Source organism: Clupea harengus, chromosome 5 (assembly GCF_900700415.2).
Source record: "Clupea harengus chromosome 5, Ch_v2.0.2, whole genome shotgun sequence".
NCBI lineage: Eukaryota > Metazoa > Chordata > Actinopteri > Clupeiformes > Clupeidae > Clupea > Clupea harengus.
Window position 1 is genome coordinate 21,851,766 of NC_045156.1, and position 17,763 is coordinate 21,869,528.

At 42.9% G+C, this 17,763-nt stretch overlaps 2 protein-coding genes across 3 annotated transcripts; one reads left to right on the top strand and one right to left on the bottom strand.

Annotated features, from left to right (window-relative positions):
• Positions 1 to 97: 97 nt before the first annotated feature.
• On the bottom strand, positions 98 to 6,578 carry LOC105897843 (TRAF-interacting protein). 2 transcript variants are annotated; one of them, XM_031568090.2, is made up of 16 exons: positions 6,476 to 6,578; positions 6,279 to 6,394; positions 6,129 to 6,186; positions 5,930 to 6,016; positions 5,715 to 5,754; positions 5,442 to 5,569; positions 5,065 to 5,159; positions 4,615 to 4,728; positions 4,280 to 4,367; positions 4,032 to 4,121; positions 3,805 to 3,893; positions 3,478 to 3,636; positions 2,636 to 2,675; positions 2,398 to 2,505; positions 2,068 to 2,118; positions 98 to 1,329 (listed from the first exon to the last, which is right to left on the bottom strand). In XM_031568090.2, exons 2-16 carry the CDS (start codon positions 6,374 to 6,376, stop codon positions 1,216 to 1,218), a joined length of 1,359 nt encoding a protein of 452 aa, XP_031423950.1. In that variant the 5' UTR covers positions 6,377 to 6,394; positions 6,476 to 6,578; the 3' UTR covers positions 98 to 1,215. The 2 variants fall into 2 exon arrangements, with proteins under 2 accessions (XP_031423950.1, XP_031423949.1); XM_031568089.2 differs by having other exon boundaries at positions 6,279 to 6,573.
• A 1,590-nt stretch (positions 6,579 to 8,168) lies between these two features.
• eef1akmt3 (EEF1A lysine methyltransferase 3) lies at positions 8,169 to 9,967 on the top strand. Its single transcript, XM_012824859.3, has 3 exons — positions 8,169 to 8,515; positions 8,611 to 8,722; positions 9,038 to 9,967. Exons 1-3 carry the CDS (start codon positions 8,360 to 8,362, stop codon positions 9,433 to 9,435), a joined length of 666 nt encoding a protein of 221 aa, XP_012680313.1. The 5' UTR covers positions 8,169 to 8,359; the 3' UTR covers positions 9,436 to 9,967.
• Positions 9,968 to 17,763: the final 7,796 nt, after the last annotated feature.

The following is a 17,763-nucleotide window of genomic DNA, read 5'->3' on the forward strand; positions in this document are numbered from 1 at the left end:
TTAATCAAACTCTCGCCAGCGTAGAAATAACAATATTAGAGCTTTCAATTAATAAAAATAGCATTTTACAGACTAAGGCGTTATGAGCTGTAAAACCATCCAGTTTTAAGATCTCCATCCTCAGCTGCTGGCATATAGTCTGCGGATTCTAGGTTAATCAGTAACCTTTCATACTCGCCAGAAATTTGGAGTCTTAATAAATTAGTAACAAGATAACAGTGCCCCATCAGGCAATACTACCAAGCTCTGCTAATGGCGGTGCTATAAGATCATGATTGAGACAAACGGCACCTTCCAGTAAATGCACAACTGGTAAACCACACCTCATATACAAGAAAGAGCAGCCCAGGGTCTCTAGAAAAAAAAAATACTTTATTAAATCTAACAGCTGTACAATTCATGTATCAAAATATATACAATCAATGCATGGTTAACAGACATTATACATGTACAAAATCTACTTCGAACAATGGGTGATCATTATGTGCACGGAACAAACATTGCGGTCTACAGTTAAGTTCAACACACATATATGCAAAACACCCAGACATGCAAATATATACATGTGTGTGTGTTCAACGTAAATTAGAGTCATTGTTTGTAAATGAAAAGGCTTACTCCATTTTATGAAATTACTTTTTCATCACCTGGTTAGAATATGAATCATCCCTGAATAGCAGATGAGACAGGAAAGGATCCCCTCCTGATCTGGTGTAGTTTGGCCCCAGGTTCCGCCCAAATACGTTTCAGGGTCAACTTCTTATGTTTCACGTGATGTAAAACTCAAAACTAAGTTCTGCTGATGACTACACCAGTTTCCTGTGTATTAGATGATGCATCATACAGTGGTCCTGGGCTAAATTTAGACATACACGCCTTCCATGTAAATTCTATTGCAGTCTATTATGAATGGCTACATAGAAACACACACACACACAATGAATCTGTTGATGCTTTCACCACTCAACTCATAATCCCTCCTCTCCATTCTCTCAGTGAGACACAAACACACACACACACACACACACACACCTCAACCATCCAAGCCAGTGAGTCCACTGTTGCCGTCCATACAAAGTTGAGAGGTGGCTTTACACGTATGCTCCAGTACCGTTTTCCTGCATTATGCCCCTGTACTGTATGCAAGCCAGACTCCTGTATGCTTGTCTTCTGTTCACAGCTGGTATCAGACCTGGCCACAGGCAACGTCCTCTCTCACTCCAGGAAGCCGTCAAGAGTCATGCTGCCAGGGAGCTTTCCCATTGGTGGACGGGAAACCTTCTTCCTCTTAGCCTTCATGAGCAGTGGGCGGAGCTCGGACAGGGCAGACTGCAGTGAGAGTGGCGAGTTACGGAAAAAACTTTCTTAAAACAGAAGAGATGGAACATTTCCTTAGAGCCAGGTGTGTCTCTACATTAGGGGCAGGTGGGGCCTAGCCCCATCACCAGATGTTATTGTGGAGCAGTGCACGACATGATCAATAATTCAATCTAGAGTGGTTCAAGAGAAAAACATGGCACTGCTAGTTTGTGTTTGGATTCATTGAGCAAGTAGATTTAATGTTTTAATGACGAGTCGGATGCTGCCCATACAGTTTACTGTGCCCCGCCAGGTTTTCCACGCCAATGTTCAGAGCACTAGTGGCAGACAATGTACAGTTGTCACTTAGATATCAGAGCGTGCTGGGTCCTCCTAACAGAAACTCAAGTATGGACTCAAGGACAAGTATGCAGATAAAGACACTTAACTATGAACTGCACCCAATGGGAAGGCTACAGTTCTCTTGGCCTGCAGCCCATTTCCCATTTTTTTCTACCAGTCAACAGACATACCCCAAAATATGTAAAAAAAAATTCTAGTAAGCAACACCTAGCTATTGATAAGGCAGATACAGATAAGATGGAAATTAGAAGAATAGCATACAATGTATAAAATGTCCTCCTCTAGTTCAACAGGAACAAAACTTTGTGTTTGCAGTGGTAAGAAAACAGGAACCTGAAAACACCCTCACTCTTTAAATGAAATCCATTACTGATGCAGACCAATCGGAATCTGTCAAAAGGATACAGGCTGAATAAATTTGGTCCTTCCTCCAAGGCCATCATACCCCATCCTCACCTACACAAAACACAACATGTACCAAACATGTCAGAAAGAACCATGGCAAATTCTGCCAGGTGTATGTAAGTATGAAGGGAAATTCTGTCAGGTGTAAGTTTGTAAACTACGAAGGCAAATTCTGCCAGGTGTATGTTTGTAAATTATGAAGGGAAATACTGTGTGTGTAAGTATGAAGGGAAGAATGTGGGAAGTGTGAGCGTAAGTGAAAGAGTTTGGTGTGTGTGTATATGGTACAGAAATTGAAGAGTGTGCGTGTGTGACATTAATGAGCCTCACCACTCCTGGTTTGCTGTGGGGATCCAGCATGCTGCCAAATGCTTTCCTCCTGAACAGAATAGAGTTCCGTAAAAACGGATCCGTGGGATCATCTTTCACATGGGATTTCTGTGTCAAAGTACAGGAACACACACAGAAAAAGCTTGTGTTTACAGCAAAGTAGACCTGCATTCTTAACTTGATGCATTAAACTCAGCCTGCACCGAGAGATTCTTCCTCAGCGGACAGTAAGAGGTACCTTGGTTTCGGAGGCATTCTTGGAATGGGAGGGTGATGATCTGTGATGAGGAAACGAGAGTTCACATTTACATTTATTCATTCAGCAGACGTCGTTATCCAAAGTGACTTACAATACTGTGCACATTTATCTGCATAATACTACAGGGTTTTCACCTACTAAATTAAATATTCAATTACATTCAAAATGTGACCTGTATCCAGGATCTTGGTGCTAACTCTTACATCTAAAACAGGGGTTTTCAACCGGGGGTCCGTGGCCCCCTGGTGGTCCGCGACGGCATTGCAGGGGGTCCGCGACATGAGCCTATGTTGATCAGTTCACCATTGATTTTTTATTGATTTTTATAAATTCGCTTTGATATTTCAACACATTTCAAGATTACACTTGAATATCGTGAAAAATATCAAAGAAATTACACTGACAAGTAATACAGGCCGAATATGTGCGCGGGGGAGGGGGCGTGGCGACGGCGGTTAGTGATCTACCCTGATAACTGCACATATTTAAGTGTTATAGGCAGAATATCTGTGTAGGGGGAGGGGGCGTGGCGGCGGCTGGCGATGTACCCTGATAATTTCACATATTTAAGTGTTATAGGCAGAATATCTGTGCGGGGGGAGCGTGCAGGTACATCAGTGGGCCGCAAATTACTTTCTAGTCAGAATGGTGGTCCCTGGGACAAAACCAGTTAAAAACCCCTGATCTAAAACAATGGCCTCATCTAACAATCTGGCAACAAACTAACATCAGTCTGACTCGTATCTAAGATGAAATAGCAAACGTGTTTTAAAGCAGTATGTAATGTAGATGTAATGGGGGGGTGTGGGGTTCAGACGCACCCTGTGGGGTCCAGCCGCATCTTCTTGGCGGGTGAGTGGCTGTGTGAGGGCTTGCGTACGGCTTGCTCTGGTGTCGGCACGTCAAAGGTCAGATTCAGGTCGATGTCCTGATCCTTGTCTGGGCGATTGAGGCGGGGCTTCAGTTCCAGAGGGGCCGGACTATAAATTATATCGTAATCAAGTTTAAGTCCACAGCAATTGTTTCATTTTCATTTCCAAACTGCATTCTGGAGTAAAATGCTAAAAGAACAAAAATAGTATGATCATGAAGGTTTAAATGTTTGAGGTAATAGTGTACGCATTAAAAACACACACACACACACACACCTCTCAAACACCAGCCGGCTGATTGCCTCATTGGTGCGAGTGGGTGTACTGAGGGTCTTCTGTAGGATTTCAACTTTCTTCTTCAGACTCTAAACACACACACACACACACACACACACACACACACACACACACGGTAAAATGAGGACATAATAAAGACCGTTCTGAATCTACAAGCTGATGACGACATGCCAGCAGTGGTAGAATTATGTGTGTGTGGCTCCTACCATGATTTCTTTGTCAGCGTTGGTCAGGTCCTTCTGGGCAGTGAGCATATCTTCTTTAGTCCGGGTCACCTCCATGGTGGCCTTTTGCAACTACATGACACAAAACAGTGTCCCAATACTTCCAAGTATAACATACACATACTTTACTAAAGGTTAAACATGCTCTTCTTGCGGTTAACCACCCCACAAGACCCCACACGAACATACAAACATTCTCACATACATACACAGAAACACACACACCGTACCTTGTTGTTGGACATGAAAACCTCCTTCCTGAGTTTCTCACTCATCTCATTGGTGGAGCGGAAGCTGCTTTTCAGGTTGTCATACTCTCTTAACACACACACACACACACAACATTAATTAATCATCAATGTGTATAAGAGAAACACAACAGTATATGTGTGTGGGCCCTTTATTCATCATGGTTTTGTGTGATCGAAGTAGAAATATCATGTGTGTGAGTGTGTATGTAATGTATGTGTGTGTGTGTGTGTGTGTGTGTGTGTGTGTGTGTGTGTGTGAGTGTGTATGTAATGTATGTGTGTGTGTGTGTGTGTGTGTGTGTGTGTGTGCTTACTTCTTGAGTGAGACACAGTAGATTGAGAGCTGTTCCACTGCTGACTGGCCTACTCCCATGTCAGAGATCATGGCCTCAACTTCAGACCTCTGTCCCTGCAGTACCTTATCTAGACTACACACAAACACGGGTTCATACAGACACATACACGTGGATGAACAGACACACATGTACAGTCAGACAGACAGACACACACACACACACACACACAGAGAGAGAAAAATAGCAACAAAGCATGATAATGAGCTTATGCCAATTATTTACAATTCTAAGTACATATCCAATGTAGGTGTATTTCAGCTTGATGAGATCAGTTCAACAATCTTTGTGTGTGTGTGAGTGAGGGATGGAGGGACATCTACAATCTGTAGAGTATGAATCGGAAGTGTGCAATCCTCACTTTGTACGCACAGAGTGAGTGTGTTTGAGTTAGGTAATGTGACTGAGTACCTCTCGTAGGTCTTCAGTCTGACCCGTAGCTGACGCGCCTCCTCCTTGGCGGCCTGAGTGTCGCTGTGGTGCTTCTCCAGGTTCCTCAGCTTTTTCTGTATGGGCACAAGAGTTCTGTGAGAAGAACCAGACCTGGCTATGGTTCTCCCCAGGCTACTATCTTCACAAATGGTGTCCAATAGAGATGGATTAAGACTGATCAAGAATGCACAGCGAGTTCAATCACCCTCAGAAACTAAGGTTGTTCTATGCATGCAAGGTAATAATACAATGACTACTACTACTACTACTACTACTACTGATGATGATGATGATGATGATGATGATTGATGATAATAATAATAATAATATTATCATGACCTTGAATGTATGCTTACCGTTAAAACTGTGCAGATCATCTCTCTATCTCCGATCTCTTTCTTCAGGCGCTCCAAGTCCAGCTTTAGCTTCTCCACCATCTGTTTCAAGCTCTCTATCAGCTGCTGTTTGTCACGGCAGTCTCTCTCTACAACACACACACACACACACACACACACACACACACACACACACGCTTGGTACATCACCAGTGTACAGTCAGGCATATTTGCTGAGCATTTGACTGTAGTTAAAAGACATATAGTATTAATAAAGACCTATGTATCTCTCACCTTTCGTGCTCAAGACAGAACTTATACGATCCAGCTCATTCTGAAAAGATGCATGAATAGAGCGCATAATCAAAGTTTAAATTAAATTGTTCCCTCCGATACATTTCAGTGTACAAATAATCCACATAACTAGCTTCCAGTAGAGACAACAAGAAATGTGTAAACAGACAAGACAGACTGCTAAGTGTGTTCACACACACACACACACCACTCACCTGTAAATTCTCTGGGTCCACTGCACCTCCTTCCTCCTCTCTTCCAATGTCGAAAAACAGCTTGTTGATGATGTGTCTAGTGCTCACCTGCCACACATGCACACAAAGATAGCCCGTGTGTTGCCATGCTTTATGGTATCAGGTTTGGCGAGAATAGCCTTGCAAACTGCCTTCACTTATACATGGCCTTGTACTATACCTGTTTCCTGCACTGGGGACACGTCTTGTTTGGAGCTGTCTGAAACCACTGTTGGAGACTGTAAACATGACAAGCAAGTATTCGCTATGAGTCTACAGTTTAATCTCAATGAGAAACAATAATTCACATCCATGAAAGCTATTAACTTGCCATTCATAGTGGAAAGTATGACCACAGTGGATAGCAGCCACGTCTCTTGAGTGCTCAAAGAAATCCGAGCAGATGGTGCAGTATGCCCGAATAGGCATTTTTAAAACAATGGTTCGCTGGAGAGATAATACAGATAACGTTAGCTACCGTACGTTTAGCTTATATTACCGCTGTCATGAAGTCGAATTGCTGGTTACCTGGCAGTTAGCTACCCAGGTTATGGAGATAGCTATGTATCGTTATATCCGGTTCCGCCAGTCTAAATAATTATTGCAGCGTTACACCAGTCTAAATAATCCTAAATAAAACATCCGGATTTGAAAATGGCGGGCGAAAACTGTTGACAACATGTCAAAATAAAAGTCCGTTCTAAAACTGTTAATACAAGACGCTCGTTACGAACGGTGGATATTTAAAAAGCCAATCATAATGTTATGTCTGACTGTCGTTTTTATGGTGACGTAGATTCTAATGTAAGACAGTGAAATAGGTATACATATTTCACTGTTATTTCGGTTATCATCTGCTAAACTGTTAAAAACTTACCATGCCAAGAAAAAGGAGTGAGTCCACTTGTTTTTCATAATACTAGGCCATGTCCATGTGGCATACGCAGCCTTTCAAGCGTGTGCCCCATTGACCTCTATAGGCGTAATTGACATACACTAATTCTGCAAAAGTTGTTAGGCTTGGGAAACTACAAATTGTACCCCTTCAATATAGGGGTAAATTCTCTATAATAGAGGGTGTAGAACATGATTCTGAAATAAAAAGGGGGGAATTGTCGTCCATGTCTCATCCACAGCCTTTCAAGTGTGTGGCCTATTAACCTTTAATTAAGTAATTAATTTACCATTCATTTACTACTGTGGCTCATGAAGATGTACAAAATATGTTAAATTATAGTTCTGTCATCGTTAAAGCCAATACATGTAAAGCATGTGGTATTTCATGGGAACAACTTATTGAATTGATAGCTGGTAGTAGCTCTGTTATTACAAACATGTCAGGTCATCAATAATAGTTCTTAGATAGGAAAATGCATAGGCCTGAGACATTTTTGAAGTTTAAGTAAGGAGGAAATAAGGTGTTTAACTGATGGTACAGAATGGTTAAATTATTCTGTTATTGACAATTACAAAGGTCCGTTGATTAATGAAGTTGGACATGAAAATGTTCTTGGAGTACCAGCAACATTTGAAAGTCTTATTATAGCAATTGTAATTGAACACCCATAAATGGCTGGGTTAATTCATTAATCTAATTATAATTAATCATAATGCTTCACACTGGGTATGTGCAGCTATTTACATGAGTGAAAAAGTGCAAGTAGATGGGGGTATTGTATTGGGGAATTGTCATCCGCATGGCATAGATATACTTTTGCAGTATCAGTGTATGTCAATTTGAACCCTACAGGTCAAGAGGCAACAAGCTTGAAAGGCTGAATAATCCCGCGATTGACAATACCCCACTTTTTATTTCAGAATCTTGTTCTGCCACCTTTAATAAAGAGATTTCACCCCTATATTGACGGGGTACAATTTGTATTTTGCCTAGCCTAACAACTTTTACAGTATAAGTGTATGTCATTTCGGCCTATAGTGGTCAATAGGCCCTGTGCTTGAAAGATTGTAAATGCCATGTGGACAACAATTCCTCACTTTTTATTACAGAATCATGTTCTAGCCTACACCATCTAATAAAGAGATTTGACCCCTATATTGAGAGGGTACAATTTGTAGTTTTCTCAGCCTAACAAATTTTGCAGCATCAGTCTATTGGACTTGGCATTATTATTGCATGCTATTGGGAATGATAATCCATGAGATGTAGTGAGTATCAGGCTGTTACAGGATGCAGCCGCTGTTGAAAATTGTCGCAAGAATATTACGTCAGACGCGCTCAGTCTAAGCGAATAGTGTACACGTGTACAACTAGGGTAAACATACGGTTTATTCGTACATGTGTTCGTTTGACAGTTTGATATAAAGACCAATTTCATTTTCAATAGGCTTTGCGGGTTCATGCCAGACGCTGTAGGAGTCGGGTGACCGCTTCCGCAATTCACAATTACAACTATGAACGGGGATGAAGAAGACGTTTTCCCTGTTGATGACGATTTATTTGAAGAAACATTCTCTGCAGATTGTGTCTATAAATTCTGTGGTGAGGAGTTTAAGATTAATCAGGCATTCAGCGCCAACCTAGGAGTGGCTGCGCGAGTTTGGGATTCTGTGAGTATAAAATTGTTGTAACTAACGTTAGTAGCCTAAACTTCTGATGAGTTCTGTTCTGATGAGACAACTAATCGAAAATGTTTTTAATTCAGGCTCTCCATTTATGTCGGTTCTTTGAAGAGAAGTGTGTTCCTTTGAAAGGAAAGAAGATAATCGAGTTAGGAGCTGGAACTGGGATTGTGGGAATCTTGGCTGCACGGTTAGGTAAATCATCCCAGACAAAATATATGAGCTAGGAGTTAGCTCATGATCTATGAACTGTATTTTCACAGTTACCCGGTAGAGGTCATAACTACCCCACCGTGTAATATGGAGATAATTTCATTCATTAAAGGCTACATGATATCTTGTATTTTCATGTACATCCTATATGAATACTGTATGTAACACTGTACTGTGTATATTTGTCTACACTGGCAAGCGTGTAGTAATATTTTCAAGAGATAAAGATGAACCATTGACATTGAAGCAAACATTTACACTATACTTGGGTTACTCTCTTGTTCCTCAATTCTGTAGGAGCTGATGTTACAATCACAGATTTGCCACTTGCCGTCCCACAACTGCAGAAAAATGTGTCTGCCAACACACCTCCAGGGGGCTGGTGCTCTGCAGAACCCGCTGTTGTCCCTCTCTCCTGGGGTCAGGATCAGGAGAACTTCCCCTCTGACTGGGATCTGGTGCTCGGAGCAGATATTGTCTACCTGTCTGACACTTATCCACTTCTCGTAGAGACTCTCACTCACCTGTGTAAGGATGGAGCTGTGGCCTACCTGTCATCCAAGATGCGCATGGAGCATGGAACTCCTTGTTTCTATGATGGCAACCTGCCACAGAAATTCCATGTTGAGTTGGTGCAGCGTGACCAAGAGCAGAACATCAGTATTTATCGGGCAACAGTGAGGAGAGACGTCTGATAGTCGGCTGGCCTCAGGGTTCAAAGGACTCCTCCATTTTAAGGTTATAACAAGATGGGCAGCAACGTAAGATCCATCACAAGAAACATTCCCTCAAACTTTTACTGACTTTATAATAAAAAAGTCATTTTAGAGCATACTTTTACACAGTGGAATTGTTAATTAGGACTTTATCCAGTTGATTCTTTTTTAATTGTAGAGCTTCATACAGACATGCACATACAACTGGAGTGAATATATTGAATTCATTGTTTTCATGTTGAATCATTCAATATAAAAATACTAAATTGAGGTAAATGAGCTGCACAGACATCTATGTTGGATTCAAATAAGAAACAGAAACCCTAAGAATAAGAAACCCTTGTTTTTACATTAGGTGAAGTTATCACTCGAAAAAATCTGGTCTGTAAGATTTACAATTCAAATCTTAGTTTGTGATTGGTGAAGGTATTGTGCCTCAGGATTTTCCAATGTATCACTAATTGTCTTAAAAAAAGTGCAATGTGACATGAATAAACAGTATGGCTGGTGGTTCCGTCCAAGGGCAGATCTTTTTTGTCCACACAGACAGATTTCGCTATCAGTGGCACCCTGGTTGCTAAACGAGTGCATCCTTTCATCCCCTTTTCCCCTCCTGCTCTGTGCTGATGCACTGCATTTCTGTTCAGAAAGAAAAGCCTGTTTGTTCCGCTGGGGAGTTTCAAAGAAAGCGAGAGCCACCCCCCTCCCCGCGCACTACCGCTCAGTGGAGAAAACAACAGATCCCTATCTACAGTCAAACTGTGTACTCTCTTCTCTAATATGACTATTAATGCAGTATATAAATACTTAACATGACAGTGACAGAGGTTGTACCACTCTTCGGATCATCATTGGGATATAAGTACAACGCTAAAATATATTAACCAAATTGTGCACTTATATCCTAATAGAAAGTGCCCAAGTGTGTGTAGGCATATTTTCTGAATGACAACCAGAGACCTTGTAGTTCAAGGCTTAAAGGTGGGCTTGTTCAAAAACAGGTCTGAGACGAAAAGACTTGTGAAGGCGTTGCGTGGATTGTGTTGATCAAAGAAAGCCTCCCTTGTCCATTTTATACACTACCATGAGCGTTGTTTATTTTGTTGGTTGCTCTCTCAAACCTCAAGTAATTTGGAACCCAAATTTTCTCAGTGTAAAGAAGTTCTCATATCATATCAGTCCCTTTTTCTCAGACATACTATATCACCACAGTGGAACATCACCACTTTTATTCACAGCTATATCCTCTGTGTAATTCCATTGGTTGAAGTCATTGGCCCAATAAACTCATGGCAGACATATCGGCTTTGTTGCTTCAACAATTGACTTCTAAAAATGCTGAGCACAGCATTTGAGATTGGCTGCTGGTTTATTATGCTGTGTCACATTTGTGTGGGTGGCTTGGTGTGTGTGTGTGCGTGTTTTTGTGTGTGTATGTGTGGGCGCGTGCACGTCTGTGTGAGCTTCTGTGTATCCAGATGCTGTGCATGTCACCAGGTCTACACAATAGATGTGACATCTTTGTCTGTCTTCTCTCTCTCTCTCTCTCTCTCTCTCTCTCTCTTTCTCATTCACACCCACACTCTCTGCTGTCCTATCACTCAAAAGAGACCTAGTGCGACATGAAGGGCGGCAGTTACCTCACAGACTTAATTAAAGAATTCCTTGGAGAGTCTGAACGTAAACAAACAACCCTAGGGGGCCTTGGATGTTAATGTGGAGGAGAGGCTGCGAGAGAGGGGTGGAGAAGCCATCACAAGCACTCACTTTTTAAAACAAGTTGGCAGTTTAGTTGGGAGAGTTCCTAACAGTCCGGTGGATAACAGCACCCCAGATCTGCAAAATCATCTTAGAGGTGGGTATGGCATGGATTGGATGTGTCTGTTTAGGTGTTGATATCATTTTACGGCAAGATGAGTAAAATCTAAATAGTCAAAATATCCTTCTTTGTGTCATATAGAAAGTCATTATGGAATTCTAATTGTTTAAAATTGTATTGACGTAAATACTGCTTTGGATGGCTTTTATTGGTGAAATCAAAATAGTCAGTAAGGAACATTTAAAACCATTATGACATTTTAATAGAAAAGCGTACAGTGGGGAAGTTGCTGAGGTTACTTCCCTGTGGTCCAGTATACCATTGTAGAGAGACAAAAGGGAAATTCATATCATTGTGAGTTTGATATGTGACAGCTCCAATGCTGCCTTATCTAATCATAATACGCATATAACTTATTTCTATGTACTAATGAACAGTAGTAATGCCTTACAAGTAGTATATGATTGTGCTCTAGAGTTTGATCTTTGGCTTTGAAACTTAACAGATGGCATTCTGGACAGGGAGTCAGGGACAAGCACCCCAACATGGCAAATTTGGAACTGTTCCTGGACGATACTTTTCACACCCGTAAGTAGTCATAGCACTCACAATCAGTTCAATGCAATTTTGTTTACTGAAATTGTCTCAAGGCGATTTACAGAGCCCAGAGGCTGAAACCCCAAGAGCAAGCACGAAGGCATTGGTGGCAAGGAAACGCCTTTTAACAGGAAGAAACCTTTAGCATAACCCAACTCATAAGGGGGGACACATCTGCTTGGGGCCAGCTAAGTAGAGAGATAGAAAAATGGGGGTGGAGGACAAAAGGGAAGGGAAGAGAGGAGAAGAAGAGAGAATAAAAAGCAAGCAGATTAATTCATACATGCATCAGGACATTAGTTTCATGTGGCATATATACATGATGAATACAATATTGATTGAACAGCTTAGTGGGTATACAGTGCTCTCATGAGTGTTCCTATCAAAAGGATATGCAGAGTGATGAAGACGAGGGGTTGCATCCATCGGCTTCTTGAATGTAGATAGGAAGATTTTTTCTGGGGGGGTGGGGGCGGTGGTGTTGGTTGTTTGTTGCTCGATAGGAAAAAGCTCTGCCTCCTATTGTGCTTTTTGATACTCTTGGAATTACAAAAAGACCTGCACCTTGGGAATGAAGGGGTCTTGGTGGGCAGTAGGGGACAATTATTTCCTTGAAGTAATTTGGAGCTAGGCCATTTAGAGTTTTGTATGTTAGAAAGATTACTTTGAAATTAATTTTAAAGTTTACCTGATCATTGAGTTTAAATGGTTTATGAGTACATGGTAAAAGCAGTCTATATAAGCCTATATTCAGCATTATATTTAATCATACTAGTTTTACTGCTATCTGCTTAGCCTTATAATTATACCTTGTTGATTTCAATAGTCAGAATTACCGAGTCTACAGAGATGTGAATGTTTTTTTTCCCCCCTGATAGCTATCAAGACAAGAGGCATGCTGCAGATTATCACCAGTACTTATATGAGCAACCTGACCGTGTGTGTGAACCCAGCTACTGGACAATGCCAGGGTCCCGAACAGGAGGGGTGCTCCAGGACTACACCAACTGGGCAGAGCAAGGAACTTCTCACCATTTCCCCTTCACCTTAGAGAGTCAAGCTCGGCGACAGGGAATGGGAGAACAGACAATGCATGAGAGATTGGAGAGGGAATGGCTGCCTAGAGAAGTGTACCGAGCACAGAGGGAGAGGCAGGAGAGGGAACGAGAGAGGGAACGAGAGAGGGAGAGAGAGAGGGAGAGAGAGAGGGAGAGGGAGAGGGAGAGAGTGATGCAGAGGGAGAGATGGGAGTCTCTCTCTCATTCCCAAAGTCCTGTTCACTACCGGAAAGAAGGAGCTAAGAGAAGCCTCAGTAGCAGCAGTTACCGGGAGTTGGAGGCCTGGGCCACTCGTTACTGCCACTCTCTTCCTAGGAAGAAGCGCCTTGAGGCAGGTATGTGGGGCGCAGCTCAGGGGGCCAGGACAAGTCAACCAGCCCGAGAGTGGCTGGGAAGAGGTTATGGTGGAGAAACATACCAAAGACCTGTATCAAATGTGACGGGATTACCTTATGAAACGAGAGAATGGGGGCTCTGGGAGAGACCAGATGCCCATCAGCCTCCTCCATACAAAGCTCCCCCCGGACTCCCAGATCCTGAAAAGATGTCCAGGGCAAACGTTAAGGAAAATGCTCTCAGCCTCCAGAGAAGAACATTCAATTGCCCTCCTTGCTACATCCCACCGCCACCATATGGCACTCCACAAAATGGAAGTCCATCGGCAACACTACAGCACCCACTTACTAAGCCACAAGTCACAAAAGAAAATATGGCATCAGCAGATCCTGCTTGGGAACAACAGTTCAGGAGCAGACAGGCTTACTGCACCCTGCCAGTTATGAGGCGGCATGAGTATGCTGTGCAACCCCAACGGGAGAGGAGAAGCGTGGAGGAGGTGGAGGGGATACAATGGAGGAACAGAAGAACGGAGAGCCTACTGGCATATGATAGCAGTGGATACCAAGATCCACCTACACTAAAATCGTTGGACAACACCACTAGACCACAAATACAACTCTCTGAGATGTATCCTCAGCCACAGAGCCTAAAACAGCCTCAGGTCACAGAGGCTTCCACTGGGAGACCTTCAGATGTTCCAGAGAGCACCAGAACCAAGGTGAAGAAAAGAAGAGGAGGAGAAACCATTTTTTGCTTGGTGTCACGCATGGGTAGCCTAGCAGGCTTGTCCAGTTCTCCAGAAGACCCATTGAAGGCCCAGTCTTTGCCCTTGTTTGCTGTCACACCCCTCCCTGGTGTGGCTGAAGGGCCTCAGTCACATGGGAATCCACAGGGGTCAGGAGCGAATCAAACTCCACCTCAGCTAGCAGACGAAGTTGACTCAGGAGTAGCAGCTCCTGACCACCAACCCAGCTCCTCTATATCCAGTGTTCCTTTGGATCCGAAACCAAAACTGAAGGGGGTCCAGCACTGGATGGATGATGAAAAAGTGGCTGCACATAGAGAGGAACTGCTAAGGGCCATCCAGAAGTGTGGATCAAAGCTTCAAGCAGGGAGGAGGAACTTTAATAGTCTGCCCATCAGAAGAGACAGGACCACTGAGGCTTCCTCAAAAGAATGCACCAACATGGCCTCTTCATCTCCCCTCACCAAAAAAACAGACACGCAGCCACAGAGTGAGACATCACTTAAGTTCCCTCTGTGGAGAGAGCCAAAGGTGCCTTGCCAATCAAAGTGCACTACAGAGCAAAAGGATGAAACAGGTAAAGATAGGAGTGAACCTCCCTGCGTTCAGGACCCAAATGATAAAGAAAATAACGAAGAGTTAAAACAAAGTGAACTAAAAAATGATTTGACCTCAGATAACAGCAGTGGCATTTTGGTCATTGACGCAACCTGTGTTGTTGTCAGAGTAGAGTTCATCTTCCCGCCCAAAAAGGAACATGTTAAGTATGTTTGCTCAGCGCCTTGCAGTCCATCTGAGGCTGAGCATGAACCTGCTGCAAATAACAATCTGGTCCAAGATCCTGAGCCTGTTGGTCATAATGATCCGGTTCAAGAGCACAGTGATGCACCTGAGAGTTCTCTACCACCTAATGATGATGGTGCACTCGGCAAAGGGCTATGGGATTCTCAGAAAGACAATGAGACATGCAAGGGTACTCAATCTGAGCTTGATACATCCAATACAAACGTACCCAAAGGTTTGACAGATGAGTTAGAAAAAAGCTTATGTCTGGATTTAGAACCACCACCTTCACCACAAATCATTCCGGAAAAAGAATCTCTGGAGGAAAGAGCAACAAGAATTCTGGCAATCCCATGTTTAGAATCCAGCAGTCAGGAATCTTCCAATCAGGTACAAATGGAAGATGTGTTGTCATGCCAACCTGATACAAAGCCAGAAGAATGTTCTGACTGCCCCATGGAGAGTTTTCCAGCAGCTAGTTCATGTTCAGACATTGACAAACATGATTCTGGAACAATCTTTGGGGAGAAAGGTGAGGCAACTACGGAGGTTCTGCTTAAAACCGAGATGAATGGCTGTAATGAAATCACTATTCAAAAACCACTTCAGAGTGATGAGCATGAAGAAGAAGACATTCATTATTCCAGTGTAACAAAAGACAACAACATCCTTGGAGAAACAGTTGTGCTGATCAGAAGCTCCCCTGACCTTCATCCTCAGGTTAGTCTGGAGTCAGAAGATGAATTAATTGATGAGTCTTTGGTACCCTCTCTAACCCTGTGTCTAACCTCAGCTCAGAACTACTCTGATTGTCCAGCAGAGTCACTTTCTAACTCTTCATCAGCATCTACACCCAGATCTAACACTCCCTGTGATTACCTGCTTGAATCAGTCCCAGTGGCCCCTTCCGACTCATTTCCCACTGTATGTATTACAGACCCTGAATGTCTATCAGAATCATATCTGCTCCCGACCTCTTATGTAACTGGTCCATTGGTGACCCCTGCCTCTCCCACAGAATCTCCCAATTGTAGGTTTCCATCTCCACCTCCAACTCCCTCAATGCCCCTCTCTCCCTCCACATCCCCTCTACCCCTCCCAACCCCTCCTCCACCACCCTCTCCTTCTCCTCCACCTCTCCTTCTGACTCCTCCACCTCTATCAAACTGTTCTACCCCATCCTCTTTCACTCCACCCCTCTCCATATCTCCTCTTCCTCCCTCAAGCCCCCCTCCTGCTCTCTCTTTTACTCCTCCAACCTGCTCAAGCCCTTCCCCACCTCACTGTCTTTCTCCTGCACTACCCACAATGGCTCCACCACCTCCCTCAAGTCCTTTGTCCCCTTCTGGACTTCCTGGAACTCTGGACTCTGAAACATTGACTGAAATGCCTCTTCCTGTGCCTTCAGCACCACTTACTCCCAGAGAGGAGCCTCAGTACCCAAAGTCTCTCTGGGATGCCGTGCATCGCATCCGAAAGCACACTGCACCAGATTCGGAGAATGAGGAGGAGGAGGTGATAGAAACATGGGAGAATCCAGAGAGTGTTGGTTCGGATGCCACAGCTTTAGGCCTCGATGAAGACACATTGTTAGAACATGAAGCTTGGACTTCAAAGGACGTGACATCACAATATTGGACCACTGTGGAGGAAGAATGCCCCACCAGTCACATCACTTCCTTTCAGAGTGGCACAGTTAGAGAGGATGATATGGGATCCTTTACTTTGATGGCACAGAGTGAGGAGGACAGCAAGGGGCATGCAGAGGAGGATACATTATCTTGCAGCAGCTCAGATAGCCATGCTTCTAGAGACACTGTCATCATGGGAGAGGAGGAGGACGGACTCTCAGAGACAGAGGCTGAGGAACAGAGAGGGGAGGATTTTATAACCTATTCAGACCAGACTGAGAGTAAGAACGACCAGGCTGAAGGTATCACTATAGCATGGCAAAGGGACATCAACAGAAACTTGGAGGGAAAAAGTGAAATAGAGCTACAGGCAACCATTTTGCCCAATAGAGAAGAGGATAGCATGGATTGCACACAAATTCATCCCACTGATGATGAAGAATTGGGTGACCACAATGACACGAAAGAGTCTTTTTGTCATTCAGTGGGGGAGAGGGGACAACCAGAGGAGTTTCCTGGATCACAAAGGAGCCTGTCCACTGATGACACAGAGAAGGAGATATGTGATAGTTATACTGAAGACAGAATGATGACTGAGCCAGACAACAGAACATAGTAAATAGTGTGGAAGTAATTTTAGGAGTTTTTAGTCTCTTATAGCAAATGGTTGTAAACAGCATTAACAACAGCACCAGAGCTAGCTGACTAACATAACTGAAGTCTTCACGCCTGAAAGGTATGCACAGTAGCAACGTCCAAAATTAGACATTTGATGTGGAATGTTTTATTTTAATAGATAAGATGTTTGGGTAAGAAAAGTCATTACAATACAGAACATACTGAATAGTGGTGGACATAAATAGGGACTTGCTTTTAACAGTAGGATATGAGAATACATTGAAAGCATACATTTGCAATGTTTTGTAATACACCTGTTCTCATTTCCTTGTTTCCTTGCTGTGTATAATAACACTTGTTATGAGAATATAATGTTTATGTGAGATCTCTGAGCAATTTTTAATAAAATAGAAATGTCATCTGTCATAAATAGCCAGCTATTGTTACTTTCATTCAGCCTTTCTCAAGCATGAAATGTGTCATTATACTGGTTGCAGAATTACTTGAAACACTCTTGATGACTATTTCAATGTGTATATTTTCAATGTCTCTAAACACAATAATTTGTATCTACATGTCAATATGATAATGCTGAATCAACTTTCAGAAGTGTGAAGGATCCCCTGCAATACATTTATAAACCACTAGAGGTCTACGAATCCTTTGTTGAAAACCCATGCACCGTTAACACTGAAAAAAATCTAAGAAAAGATTTTG